Source organism: Temnothorax longispinosus, chromosome 12 (genome assembly GCF_030848805.1).
Source record: "Temnothorax longispinosus isolate EJ_2023e chromosome 12, Tlon_JGU_v1, whole genome shotgun sequence".
NCBI lineage: Eukaryota > Metazoa > Arthropoda > Insecta > Hymenoptera > Formicidae > Temnothorax > Temnothorax longispinosus.
The window spans coordinates 12,843,189-12,859,094 of NC_092369.1; the positions used below are offsets into that span (position 1 = coordinate 12,843,189).

The 15,906-nt window shown below is 33.3% G+C and overlaps 2 protein-coding genes across 3 annotated transcripts; both read right to left on the reverse strand.

Moving 5' to 3' along the window:
- On the reverse strand, positions 1-1,990 carry Gxivspla2 (phospholipase A2 group XII). Its single transcript, XM_071794912.1, has 3 exons — positions 1,618-1,990; positions 963-1,030; positions 1-626 (listed from the first exon to the last, which is right to left on the reverse strand). Exons 1-3 carry the CDS (start codon positions 1,850-1,852, stop codon positions 300-302), a joined length of 630 nt encoding a protein of 209 aa, XP_071651013.1. The 5' UTR covers positions 1,853-1,990; the 3' UTR covers positions 1-299.
- An 11,701-nt stretch (positions 1,991-13,691) lies between these two features.
- On the reverse strand, positions 13,692-15,906 carry LOC139822906 (uncharacterized). 2 transcript variants are annotated; one of them, XM_071795084.1, is made up of 3 exons: positions 15,673-15,906; positions 14,492-14,632; positions 13,692-14,004 (listed from the first exon to the last, which is right to left on the reverse strand). In XM_071795084.1, exons 2-3 carry the CDS (start codon positions 14,621-14,623, stop codon positions 13,807-13,809), a joined length of 330 nt encoding a protein of 109 aa, XP_071651185.1. In that variant the 5' UTR covers positions 14,624-14,632; positions 15,673-15,906; the 3' UTR covers positions 13,692-13,806. The 2 variants fall into 2 exon arrangements, with proteins under 2 accessions (XP_071651185.1, XP_071651186.1); XM_071795085.1 differs by having other exon boundaries at positions 14,492-14,613; positions 15,673-15,892.

Sequence of the window (15,906 nt, forward strand, 5' to 3'; positions counted from 1 at the left end):
TATATCTTATCATCTTCGCTTTAATTAATATAACTTCTAATTAGTAATAATTATAATCGTTATAATTATAACGAGACGTAGCTGCCCTATTTTTTATATTATAAAATTCACATTTCTCACGCTTAATTTAAGATTTCTTATTAAATTAATACTGCTCTAATACATGGCATTACAAAAATCTAGATTTCGTTTGCCAGAGGGTCGATACAAATTCCTATTCTGTATGTAATACGCTTTGTAGTATAATTAATAATTATATTATAATGTCATTTTTATATTCCAAATTCCAATATGCAACGTTATAATTCCCCGCCGGCCTGCGCAGCTTTCTTCGGTTTCTTGTTTTTGCTCCGCTTGTCGGGACAGTAACAGGCCTGCTTCTGAGCGTCGAGGAAGCTCTTGCAACCCAGCGCGATCGTTCCCGTGAAGAGGGCCTTGGCCGCAGCCTTGCACGTGTTGACGATGCTGTAGCCGGTGCTTTGATACGTGTCGCAATATCTGTAGAGGCATCTCTTGAATTCCAGATCGCACTTCTCCTTATCCATGTTACAAGTATCGTAGCAAATGTCGTGGACGTCGCAGCACTTGGTCATTTCGGCGGTGACCGGAAGGTATTCCTGATTCACCTGCAAATATTCATAACGATATGTAATGACCGTGCGATTAATCAAATTAAACTATAGAAACTCCAACTAAATTAAATTGCAAATTCGACTAAATTGAATTATCAGCGCTGATTAAATTATAAATTTAAATTGTCGTAGATTAGATTGTAAATTTATGTGTTACAAATAATGAATTGACCAAACTTGTGTATTATAAATAATATAAATTACAAATAATGCGCAACTTGTTCGCGCAGTTAATTGACAAATGTAAAGACAAGACAAAAATCATTTTATTATAAAAAAAATTGCTCAGTCACGTATTGCTTATCCATTCTCTCAGGGAGGCACACCGACCTGGATCCCGAGGGAACCGCATCCGTCGCTTTGCGGCTTGTGATTCCAGTCTGCCTTCGGCGCGGATCCTGAAAACGATTTGAATAATGCGCCATTAGTCCGGCCGCAACGCTGCTCGTGAGCTCGTCCAATCGCGACGCACCATGTATGCACTTATGCAGCTGTCGCGCCTGTCGCCGCCGTCGGGCGTTCACGTTTGTGCACTCACGAGGAACAAAAGCGGAGAAATCTTATTAATTAATTCGTCGTTTTATTCTCTTCCTCCGCAATGTATGATATTACTGCGATCGATTTTTATGGAAAGCGTAACATAATTGAAAAAAGCGGGTTTTGTATATTTGTATTCGCGAAATTTGACAGAGACACAACATTATGTCCATTTCTATCGGTACAGTATTAATCTCGATTTAACCTACTTTTTATCCTTTTCCAGTTTTAAGAATTAGAAGTTCGATCGAAGTTCGATTGCCATTCCGCAAATCTAAAGGAAGAAGGAAAGGGGTGTAGAAAGTGCAATTAAAAGCTAGGGAGATCCGCGCGAATCGATCGGAGAATTGACCAATAGCGGCGTTGGGAGATAACCTCTGATAACCGTCGGCGTTGACACATGTGAAATCGCAGCCCCCCTTTCTCCTCCCCCCTGGATAATACACACCGTCGGGACACTGGAAGACGCAGTTCTCCTCCACGGCGGCGTCGATCACCTCGTGTATGTCCTTGATCTTCTTCGCCACGGTTATGACGTTGGCGAAGAGGTCATGGAAAACCGTCTCCGCCGCCAGCACGGCGTCCCGTAGATTCGTCAGCAGCCCGGCGCCCCATCCAGACCAGGCGTACGCCAGGAATGTCAGCACGTAGATTATAATTTTGCGATGCCGCATCAGATCCATTTCTGTTCCTCTCTTTCGCTTCTTCGAGTCGATCAGCCCCGGATCGACACGATCGGACGACTCTCGCCGGACTGCGGGTATTTTTAGACGGGCATGTGTATTGTGCGCGCCCACCCGGCCCGGCCCACTGCCGTCGTCGAGGTAGACACGTGGTGCCCCGTGTTGTCGACGACGTCGACTCGATTGTCGCGCCTTGGCTTTTCATCACTTCTCGTCTACTTGCGTTAATAAATCTTTTTCATTACGAGATTGATATACCGATTTGCGTGAGAAGGAAAGGGAGTGCAGAAAGAGCAGCTGACAGACGGGCTTGCTTTTCGTACTTCGTCATGTCGCGCAAGAGACACGCGTAGCTTTTCCATTTCGTGCTGAGATCTAATTAATGTAATTCGATTGATAAATTCGGCAGAAGTTGACGGATTTCCTTATGTAGATTTTACATATCAATTTTTGTCAGTCGTGTTAATTTTAAGGACGACTTGGATCGCACTGCAATTAATAACTTAATCACTAATTAACGTTGATAATACAGCTTTCATATTAATCAGACGGAATTATCCATTTTCTTTTATTTTACGAAAAATAAATTAGAAATTAAGGAGTAAGGGATTAAGGGTAAATTAAGAAATTTTCCTGCAATTTTCGTCATATAAGAGCTATATTGAATTAATTTCCCGAGTTAAGTTGTTGCGATTTATAAATGTATATAGGTACCTACTCTAAACACAATTCGTTTGATTTCATAATATTTATTTCTGCTATTTAATGTAGATTAATTTTTAATCTTAGAACTAGAAAAAATAAAAGGTTAGTTAAAGTTAATTTACATTGATATAGAAAATGGATATAAGCTGTTTCTGTAAACAAGGTTCAAGTAGACGGGGCTAAAGTGAGATTGAAATTACAATTATATATATATAGTTTACAAAACTATATGAGAAACTGAAAAATGATAAATTCTCATTTAGTTTAACATCCCAAACCCAGATATATACTCATTATTTTATTTGATTTAGATAGCGCAATCCAGGATGCATATCTGAAAGGGTTAAATTTCGGAAAATTCTTAAATAATTATAAATTTTGATTTTTATTTACATAACGTGGTTCAGTGAAGCAAGACGAGTCCAACGAGACTAATTACGTGATGATCAGACGGTTATTACGAATTTAGGCATCAAAGGGTTAAGACCTTAAAAATCGAGCTTTTCAAAGAGAGCTTTTCAATAGAATAAAATATTTTCATGTATGTTTGGACCCAACTAAGTGAGATCCGTGCTGATAATTCGTGATAATTGAATAGGTATTTAATTTTTTCACTTTTTCAAATTTTGACATAGCGACTTTGTGAGTTTTGATCCGATCGAGCTCCAAAAGATCTCGTTTTGTCTCTTGTGACTAAAGAAAGCTACCCGTATACTTTTTATTTGATTTTTCCTATTATTATGGATTTTCAAGTTGTTAGGTCGAAACTTGAACGAAGCGTCAGAGTGCTTTAATATTGATATATTTGTATTTAGGAGGACTAGAGAAACGAGTCCATATAATTTTTATTTCGATTAAATCATTATTTCGATGCGCGACTCATTTTGACGAGATATTTAATTATTAAGTATTATTCATAATAAATACGATATTTGTGTTTAGTTTAGCTTAATTAAGCATAAGATAGTCATTTTAATCGAGAAATATGAATATGATTATTAAAGATTTTCATAAAAATTATTAAAAAGTTAAATTTCGATAATTATGCGAGAAAATTAGCATAGAGTGCATTAGTTTGAAAGGACATTTGATGTTATAAAGTAAAAGTTGCAATTTATTCGCATTTGAAGAATTTTATTGTCGCGAGAGGTCAGTTTATCGATTTTCGTACTCTGCGTGTGGAATCAATTTAATTATTAGAATTGTTCACTAGAGAACTAATAAAATTATTTGGCATTGTTTTGCAAGCCGCAGAGGCATTTTACAGATATTTAATCTGAATTCCTGAAAATGGGAAATATGCGTTATTTACGTTTTATTCATTTACAAGCGTATTAATTATTAACAGAAGTTTATTTTATACTTACCTGATCATTCCTGTGATGATCTAGAGAGTGAGCATAGCGTACCTGAAAATAAAAAAGTAAGATTAGTAAAGGAAGCGAATTAAAACTTTGAAAATGATTGCAATACGTTATAAACAATGTAATGAGCAGGGAATTAAATGAAATTATTGTGATTTATAAATTTTAATAGAATAACGTATTGGCATTTGCATAATTGAAATAATTAGAAAGAAGCGTAATAAGGATGCGTAATTAATTTAGAGAGGAGAAATGGATCATGCGTCACAGGAATAATATTCGTTTAATATCGTAAGAAACCCGCGTTAAGATTAGTCACGTTGGCACTGTAGCTGACAGACCTGCGGAAATGTCGGGAGGAGACATCACGCCGGACAGGCGTGATCAGAGCTGAACACGGAGCTTGTTGCTCCGATTGTAATGCGCGGACAGACGATCGTGAGCCGCGAAAGGTAGAGGTAGACCGTCTCCGGTTGCGCGCTGCGGTGTCTACCGTATCAAGTCGTGTGTTAACGAAACTAAATAATAAACTGTATAAAAATAAGCACATCTAATTTCTATTATCCTGATATCCCATCGAGTTGATCCTTACAATATTTTATTTGATAATTATGCCTTATGCAACATCGAGACATTTAATCTGCAATTTAATCTGCAATAACATTAATTAATGATATATATTACTGTTCATACCTTTGTAGAGATATGTATAACACAATCATGTTGAAAAAATAATCTTTGTATGTATTTTTAAAAAATCTGCGCTACACATAAAAAATAAATTTTTTTAACTAAGTAGTTAAAAATATCTTGAAATTTTATTATCTTCCATTAATTTATGTCTTTAAAATTATTATTCCTTATCCTACTCAGACAGACAGAGTTGTAAAACTTCCATATTATATTTTTTGAATATTTTATATTTATGGCATTTATATAATATCATTAATGTAATGCTTTATATATTTTTTAAATGTAACTTTATTAAATCGTTTTATTTTAACTAGTTATAAAAAATTCTATTTAAAAAATTATCTTTATCCTTATCCTTACATTTGAATAATAATTAAAAATTATCACAATGTAACATAAAATATAAAAAGAACTATATATCAAATAATTTAAATCGAATTCAGATTATTTTGTTGTAATATTTTATCAAAAAAATTTTTGGGAAATGATATTCAATATTTTGTTAACATATCTTAAAAAAAACAATATTGATTGTAAATTTCTTTTCTATAATGTTTAGAGTATTTCTGAAGATATCGATATTATTTTACAAATTAAGGATGGAAGAAAAGGCAAATATTCTGCGGAATTACGTGCTTTTGCATTAACTTTAAACTTTTATATAGTCCAAATGCATATGATTATATCAGAAATATTTTTCATAATAAATTACCAGCGCCATCCACTATTCGTGCTTGGTACAGCAATAATGGATCGCCAGGTTTAACTCCAAGAAGCAGCAGTGCAGATATTGAAAAAGAAAAGTGATAATGCAGGCGATAAGAAATTATATGCATGCCTCATTACGGATGAAATGGCCATTAGAAGACAAATAGAGTGGGATCATACAAAAAAAACATTAACAGGATATGTGGAAAATGAATTGCCTACCCATGATAATAAACGTTTACCTGTAGCTAAGCAAGCATTAGTATATTTATTAAACGGTGTAAATGAAAGATGGAAACTATCAATTGCATACTTCTTTGTTAACGGACTTACTGCAGAAGAACGAGGTGAAATTACAAAGACAGTTCTTACTTCCATAGATAGTTGTGGAATTCAGGTCATTGCTTTAATTAACTTTTGACGGACTCATATCAAATATTAGCATGTGTAAATATTTAAATGCTAATAATAATTTTGATAGCATTTTGCACCCAACTCATCATGGTTATAAGATTCCAATCATTTTTTACGCTTGTCATATGAGTATAAGTTAGTCAGAAATACTTTTGCTTCTAAAGAAATACTGTATGATGGTGATGGTAATGCAATCAGATGGGAATTTATGGTAAAACTTGTTCATCTTTAAAACAATGGTTGCTTTTATTTGGCTAACAAATTGACTTCTAATTAAACATATACAGTGGTACAAAAATAAAATGAACGTAAAACTAGCTGTACAAATTTTAAGCGAGAGTAGTGCCGCAGCCTTAGAGCAGTTTCATGAAGATGGTCATCCAGATTTTACAAATTGTATTGCCACAGCCCAATTTTGTAGAATAATGAACAATATTTTTGATTGTCTTAATTCAAGAAATTTTTATTGCAGTAAATATAAGAAGCCATTATCTAAGAATAAAATGAAAGAAATTTTTTCTTTTTTTGATACATCTATTAAGTATTTGTCATTTATTACATTACAAGTTAAAGGGAAACGTGTTCCAGTGATAGAAACAACATCAAAAACCGGTTTTCTTGGGTTAATTATTAATATGAAAAATGTACAGTTTTTATTTTATGAATACGTAGAGAAGGGATATTTGCAATATCTATTGTCTTATAAGTTATCACAAGATCACTTGGAAATGTTTTTTTCATGTATTCGAGCAATGGGAGGATATAATAATAATCCCAGTATCAAGCGCAATTTATAACTTCATATAAACGCCTTCTGCATCACAATAAAATTACACAAGAAAATTGTGTTCCGTTGGATAATATTCCTATCCTAAATGTTTCATTGCACAAAACATCAACTAGTTCGAATACAGAAAGAGAAAATGAAAATAATGAAGATGAAAAATAATAATATGTTAATTGACGATATACCACTGCTACATATAAATCTTGCTAATAATCACGCAATTACATACATATATTGCCATGCCCCGCGCCATCGCCGGCATTACTGCAGCCAGTGCCAGTGCTGCGATTTCGAGCATTATAGCGTGATATTGCAGTGAGTGACTGCATCCTGCGCGTCTGCTTGTCCGCGTTCATTTGTTGATTCTCATCTTTTTTTACATCACAGATTAACGTTGTATTCGCAACAGACAACAGCTTCAGAACTCGATTTGATAAAAGGAAATCAAAGAGATCAGTCGCCAAACCTTATTATACACGCATTAATCTAATATCATCATCTAGAGTATCTAGACAGTGCTCGAATATTATCGTAGCTATTGAAAAAGAAACGCAAGATCTTGGTTCGACTGATTGAGATTCAGCGGAAAAGTAAGTACGCATAATGGCAAATCGATTAAAGTTCTTAACAGTTTTTTTCTCAACTTTATTGTGACTACGCGTTGTTAGAACATTAGAAAACATATAAGACTTGTTGAAGTATAACGAATTAATCATGAAATTTCCTAAAGCGTCATTTCTATTCATTCTACTACATAGCAAAGAAAATGCATAAATTCATGCACATATCAAATCTATTTTCTACTAAAAGGTGAAATTTCAATGCAATTATTAATCTGTAAAATTATTAATGCAAAAAGTCCACTTCAGATAAATCTGTTGTATCAGAATTCAAGACAGTACTCTGTTTATATGTAATATAAAAAAATATTTTAAAAATTGGACTTATATACATGTACATCAATGTGTGTAAAGGGGGATAAAATTTTAACCTTTCGCAGAACATGAATAATTTGCTGCTTCCGTCGGACTTGTGGGTCTTTTAGGGTAGTTAAAATTTTCAAGCTGTAATAGTGCCATAAAAAATCTGAAAAAATTCAAGTATACTTTCGAAGGCTTTAAGAATCTATTTATATCGTTATATATACTTGATTCTTGTTTGGGGTTTTTTTTATGAACCAGTAGTCTCCAAAAAATTTAAAACTGAAATATTGACCGGGTCTCTAAAGCTCCACTGGTTCTGCGAAGGGTTAAATATAAGTATCTTCTTAAATTTAACGGGATTTATAGATCGTGTAAGACTTGAGCAAGAAAGCAGCACTTATTAATAATTCTTGGAATTTGACACAAATATGACAAAAGTCATAACTTTCAAGTATTTATTAAATTGATCTTGATCAACGAAAATAATCATGTTTAAGTTTTCTCCTACAATTCAGCTATTCATTCAACTCTTTTGTGATTGTCTGACATACAATTTATTTTTATTTAAAGAAAAATATATTAAGTATAAGGTGTCCCAAAAATCTCTATGTTTTTCAAGTTTAATCCACAGGCTTCTATATGTTTTCACTTTATTATATTTGTTACATCTACAGACTTCTATACAATATCGCTGTATTTTTGGACAACGGTTAAATGAATTTCTATCCTACAATAAAGACAGCTGCTATACAAGTTAGCAGTCTTGAGTAATATATGTAGAAGTCTGTGATTAAACCCGATTTTAAATGGCTCTTACGTGAGCATATAAGCGTATATTACATGTTATTGTAATATTTGTTTGAAATTCAATCTATTTTATTATAAAAAGTATAGAGACTTTTTCAGGATATTTTGATGTTGATTATTTTTATTATTTATAAGTAAGTTAATTATTTCCAGTTGTGGAGATCTGAAGAAGATAAAAATACCTATACTGAGACGAAAATGGAACAGAAAGTATCTTCATTATTTTTACCTTCATATATCAAGAGCTATTCTCAAACAACGTTTGAAGTGACTACGTCTGACTATACATGGAAAATTGATCAATTTGGGCGTCTTGCTGTAATCGTAGATACATTAAATTCTCCACCATTTGGAGAAAACAACCAATACAAGATTGAAATAAGTATTTCACGTCAAGATTTGCTATGTGCAATACGAATTTCAATACGTACTGATACAGCATTTAGCGGTTCATGTACGACTACTATAATGCATCCGCCTGAAACAGTTTTATCATCAAGATCGATTTCGTGTCTTATATCGGATATGACATTGTTAATTGATGTCTCGGACCACTCGTACATTTCTACAGAGTCATTTATAATACATTGCAAAATTGAAAATTTTCATCAATTGGTAAATAATACTATACATATGAATTTACAACCATCTGCACCGGTATTTAAAGAGGTAAACTCTCATGAAGACTCAACTTTTGAATTCGAGTCTAAGAATGAGAAATCAATCAAATTTATAGTGGGAGAAGAAGAGTATATTATATCAAAAAAAATATTGTGCGACACCAACAGTAGTTACTTTAAGTATATCTGCCTTACACATAAGGAAAAAGAAAAAGACATGACAAATGAATTAGTAACGAATGATGAAGTAAAATCTTTTAAACAGGTTTTATTATATATTACAACTGACTCCATTGATCGGGGTGATTATGAGATGCTTAAAAAATTATTAACAGCAGCGGATAAATATGATGTCCAAACTTTAAAATTAACGTGTGAATATTATTTGTTACGCAGTCTTACGATTGAAAATGCCGCTGAACTTGTACAGCTTGCGCTTTCGTCTAATGCAAAATTTTTAGAAACGCATTCGGTAACTTTTATTAAATTTCACATAAAAGAAATTAGGGACACTAAAACATTTCAAAGTTTATCGCAAGAAGATTTAAATAAGATAATGGAATTGATTGAGAAAAGTAAAACACTTGAAATCAGTACTCAACTTTTTTCGTCACCACCTAAACCTAAGACAACGACACATCAGAAATCTAATTATAATTATCGTCTAATCTAATTATAATTATTAACATTTATATGTATAAGAATTTATATGCAAATAAGTATTAATATGGATTAAAAATGATTCGTTTTTTTTTGGTTTTGATGTACGAATGAAACTGTTATTAATTATACTCAACGTAGTTTAGTTAAAACGTTTTCAAGTTTACAAGTTAATCTAAAACGAAAGAAAATGGAAAATATAAGAATTTTTACAAACCTACGTTATCTATAAATGTTTTATTTATTTTTATCAGTACTATATCTTATTAAACTTTTTAATCGTTCTGTAGATCATTCTGTGTACTATAGTATCAGATTCTTTAACAGCTATCTTTTTCACCGAGCAAATTATTTGCCATGAATTTAAACTTGATTTTTGTTCTTTTATGTTTGTCGCAATTGTATGTTTTCGATGTTGTCATTAATTGGGGTTTAATAAAATGCGATTAAATTAAAACAATCATATCCGTAGATGGAAGAAAATGCTTCGCAAAAATTACAAATGAGTTAAATTTGATAACTCATTATTTCGAAATCTAGAGATCGGTTTAAAAATAAAAATGTTACAAATATGATCTTTTTGGTTAATTTAGCATCTCTTGTTAATCTAGAAGTTTTTGTGCTTAATTTGAAATGAAACTTTATATTGTTGCTTTGAAAGAAGGTAATTCGAAAGTAAAGGGTAATACAAAGTGTGAATTATGAAACCGGAACTTTATAACCAAGTAGAATAAATTTAATTATTTCTAAATAATAATAATAATATTGAAATGTAATGTCGGATCTGTCAGGTAAAGTGAGAATTCAATGTATTCTATTTAATGTATTCTGTTTAATCGTCTAACGTATATTCTATGTAATAAAGAAGTTCCTAATATATCTCTCATCGAACGCATTTGTTTATTCATTATTTTCCTAGCATATTTTAGCAATTAACAATTATTATTGCATAAATAAGGTAGTCGACTCATTAATTATTATAGTAGAATTTGACTGCGCGAAACTTCAATAAAATATTATAGTATTTTGAAGCTAATCTCATTGTGTGTGTCAGTGAAAATAGTCGTGAATTATAAAAGTTCTTTGTGTAAGTCTAGTTTAAGGTCCTTGTTGCATCTAAGTATCTTAAGTTATACCTAAAGTAAATCAATTATAAAGAATCACTAACAATAAGCTAATTTTTCTGCTAAACGTATAGTATAGATTATAAAGGGTGTATTTCTAAGTCTATTAATAATTGAAAATTTATAATTTACATTTACATATGCTACAGTTTTTCAGTACCGACTACCGTCAGTACATTTCAGAATACTCCTAACGAAAGAATTAAAAGGTTTTTAAACGCTATGTGACAATAAAAGAAAGCATCTTTGGCACAGAGATGCAAGGGCACCTATAGAAATTTTCAAGATAAATTCCGATCAGAATACTTTCGTTTTCCTTAGAAAATCTTAGAAATCTAGGAAATAATTAAACCATTCCGATCGGAATTTATTCCGAAAAGTTCCATGATACGTGCCGAGATCTCGTGGCGCCCGCGATCTATCCGTGACATAGATGGAGGGGACAAACACCCTAAGAAAGAACCACGATACATACATGTAACACATACGTATGTGGCTCCTTAGGTCCGTGCCCCCTCCATGTACTTTACGGATTAGTCGGGGCCCGGGGCGCCTGGTGCTCGAATCTATTTCATTTTTGCAGTGGCTACGTTCATAATTATTTGTTCATTCGCATTCGTTTCTCGCATCATCTCGACGTAAGACGGAAGACGTTGTATTTGCGGTACCTTGGATACTTGATTTAACAAAGGAGGAAATAAAGGAAATCGATTGCCACATCCGTACACGGATTAGTCTAATAACTGCTTTATCTGGACGGTGTTGGAAAATTATATAGAAGCATGTCGTTAGAGAAATTTAGTATGTTAAGTTTAACTGATCAAGATTCAGCGGAAAAGCAAATACGTAAAATGGAAGAGAAGCAAGTAACTTCTCAACAGTTCTTTTCTCAACTTCGTTGACTACATGTTTTAAGGACGTTATTAGAAAAGACATAAGACATTATATAACGAATCAATTTTGACATTTTCCCAACGAAAATAGCTGCGTTTAAGTCTTCTCCTCCTATTTGTCAATTCACATTTAACTCTTTTATTCCGATTGTATGTCATAATAAAAAAAATATATAAGGTGTTTTATAAATCTCTATGTATTAGTTAAATTCGATTTCAAATGGCTCTTATCTATACATAATTTATAAGCCTTATTACATGTTAGAATATTCGTTTAAAATTTAATCCATTTTATAAACGTGTGGGTCGTTAGCGTCCTTGGCATTTTGATTATGTGATATTTTTCAGAGGTTCAACGATTAAATTAACAATTGCAAAATCAATTTTATAATATTATTATTATTTAAACTTATAGTTAAAATTTCAAGGAACGCCTATGAATTTTTTCAGAATTTTTGGTAAAGTTTTAGGTTGTTTAATATATCGCCGCATACGCAAACGTTTTCATATACCGTCAGTGGGGACCGAATAAGAGTGTACGGTTGCAGGGTTAAAAAGCAAGAAACTTGAGGACATTTTGATGTTCGTCTTTTTCATTATTCATAAGTAAATTAATTATTTTCAGATTTCTGATAAAGAAGTTGAGAATATCTCTACCGATGATCGAGGATACACCGAAAAAGGAGCAGACAGTATCTCCACCATTTTTATCTTCGTATACCAAGAGCTATTGTCAAACACATATTGAATCGACTATACTTGAACATACATGGAAAATTGATCAATTTATACATTTTTCTAAGATCAAAAATATGATAACGTTTCCGTCGTTTTTAGAAATAGGTCAATGCGAGGTTCTAATAAGTATTTTACGTCAAGATAATTCGCAGATAAATGCAATAAAATGTTATATATACTTATTACTAATAATTCATTTAGTGGTTCATGTACCACTACTATAATGTATGCGCCGAGACAATATTCTGATGAGTTGTTGTCATCAAACTTTATTTCAGGTCATATATCCAATATGACATTGTTAATTGAGTTCTCAAAGAGGTTTTCGTTTAATCGAACAGATGCGCTTATAGTACATTGCAAGTTCGAAATTTTTCATAATCTGATAAATAAAACCATACGTGTGAATTTACTGCCTTCGACAGAAGTTTCAAAAGACGTGATATGTTCTGAAGATTCGACTTTTGATGAGTTTTGGTCTAGAGATGAGAACTCAATCAAATTTATAGTAGGAAAGGAACAATATGTTCTATCAAGAAAATTGTTGTGTGACTCCGACAGTAGTTACTTTAAGTATATCTGCAAACATAAGGGAAAAGTAAAAGATATGACGAATGAATTAGTAACGGATAATGAGATACAAACTTTTAAGCAGATTTTAATATACATTTTAACTGGCTCAATAGAACAATGTGATTATAATATGTTTAAAGATATATTAATAGCAGCTCATACGTATGATGTACCAACTTTAAAATTAATGTGCGAACATTATTTGCTACACGATATTAAAATTGAAAATGCTGTGGAACTTCTACTGTTTGCGTTGTTGTTGAATGCAAAATTTTTGGAAACACATTCGGCGACTTTTATTAAATTTTACATAAAAAAAAATATGGACACTAAAACATTTAAAAGTCTATCGCGAGAAGATTCAAATAAGATAATGGAATTGATTAAGAAAAGTAAATTTGAAGTCAGCACACATAAATTTTTATCACCAATTACGACAGATGGGATATTTACATTGGCTAATAACCCAGATAATAGAGTGACATCAACGACGTTTTAATTCCGTCTTAATGACGTCTTTAACGATCGTCTTTACACGTCATCTTGCTACCTGGGGATTGATTCATATATGATTGCAGTCTTAAGTAACTAGATTTAATTGTGCCGTACGGTTGTTGCGATGGATTTCTGACGAACCGCATTGTGAAATCGCGAAGACACGTGAATCCCTTCAACCCGAGGACGATCCAATGTGATGTATCGTTGGCACGATATGATTCATTGTACTTATACAGAAGGAGGAACCGAAACGTTCGTAGATGGAAACGCCGGTGGACAATTTGTGTTGGACGCAAAATCGGATGGAAATCGAAATTTACTCGAAAAACATATTTTTCTTCCTCCGCATCAACATAGATATATTTTATTTATTGTGGTAGGATAGGTTGCTCCTTCTTACAAACGAATTATTTGAAATTGATCACAAGACGCTTCGACGAGGAAAATTCAAAATTTTTTTTCGAGCTCGCCATTCTCGTACAGTTTCTTCACGTCGGTACCGCCTCCTAAGCACTCTCCGTTGAGGAATACTCTGGGCACTGTCCTGGCGCCAGTTATTTCGCCCAACACGTCTTGTATCTCCTGCGCGTCTTCCCTGTCGTCCAACTCTATCGCCGTGTACGTCTTCTTCAATGAATCAAATACCTGCACATAAAATTCGATTAAATAGATTGAAATAAATAAATAAGAAGTTATTATCCCGATAAATAAACTAACGATAATTTATATTGATATTGATAGTAATTAGTATTAGATGGTAATTTAGATAGTAAATTATTATTATATCTAAATTTTTATATAACTGCATTGTGGAAGACGCGTCATGATTCTTTTAAAAATTCTAGATTGGCCGCGTAAAACGGACACGGATTTTAATATCGTAATATTTTAATAGAATCATGAAAAAACTTTGATATAAAATGGCTGAGACATCAGATTGAAAATTATGAAGAAAATAAGAATCGGTTAATTCTGAAAGACACACGGATGTTAAGAACATCAGCCCATGTGCGTCGAACAACTGACAAATTAAATTATTGACGTCATCGTTTCTCTATTGTTTGTTTTCAGGAGATGAATCCACTGGGTGAGACTATCGAGATCCAGCCGTTGTGAAGCCGAGCATAAGTACCTTCTTGGCCATTGTGCAGTAAGGACAGTACGTCTTGGAGAATATGACGATCGAGTCCTTCGCGATCAGCTCGTTGACGAGGTCTCGTGTCGACGGCATGATGGGCCTTTTTGTACTGGAAACTGAACCCATTCTATTGAGCTAAAGGGATCATTTCACTCGATTATGCCTCGCACGTGTTCGCGTTATAACGTACGCAGTTCAATTATGTAAGATTCGAATCGCGTCCGATGTCCGGAAACTAACAAAGGAGAGCTTGCGTTCTGCAAGCTTCAAGTAGTAATATAAGTAACTCTTTCTACAAAATTAAATTTTATTATTGGATATCGGACGTGGCTTGAATCGATCGGTCACTCTTTCGACAATTATGTGTTACACAAATTCATGCAGCATCCAATATCTTATGTTAGCAATGTCCAAATAAATATTAATTACTAGACTACGGGAAAGAGTAAGGAGGGGCTACTTGAGTCAGATAAAGAAAACATTGGATAAAAAAATGTTCAAAATAGAGTTTTTTTAATTATCAGGATAGGGAGGGGCTTATTATATAGTCATGGGGCATTTTGTCTTGAAAATCTTTTATCCGATTTTGTCTTCAACTGACTCAAATAACCCCTTTTTACTCTAATTAGATCTTAAATCGTTTCTTTAATCATTCCTTTCTATTAATTGAAGCAAAATGTAATTATATTCTAATCACTCAATCTTGTAAGTCTGTATTTACATCATTAACACCCGACACACGTGACACGTGACGATTTGACAAACGTCATAACCTTCAAACCGACCATATCGTCTAAATTATTTATTCGAAAGAGCGACAATTTCGACTTGCCACCTAATTATTCTACACAATTGATTTTATTGCAGCATTTCGCCGATTTTGATGCAGTTGTACAATCAAGGACATCGTCATTTATGGACAATTATGTCTTTTTCAAGTCGACTGCTTTGGTCAGTGTAAAAAAAAAAAACCAGCAGTAATCATCCATGAGAAACAACAGCGAACGTTCAACGTAAGCAAAAGTAACAACACGCGCGCGAGGCACACAAGGACAAAAAAAGAATCGATAATAATTTATATTGTTTGTGTGGAACGCAGGTGCAGGCCGCAGGGTTAACAGTATGTGACAAACGTCAGGAGATCAAGGACCTCGTTCGTTCGAATTCGCCCTTACCTTCAGCTGTGACTAACGCTGCTTTAAGAATATAAATAATGCTGTGTCACTGCAGGAATTGGCTGCCTAGTTAGGAGGATCGGTGAAGAAACGAACGCGCAAATCCGTCCACTCCAGAGATAAGACGCGACTGCTGCACTTGCAGCTGACCGACAGGTTTTACGTTTTACTCCGGTTAGCATTAAGTCTCGTGCACACGAGGCGTCAATAAGCGAGGTCGCGAATAAGGAAACC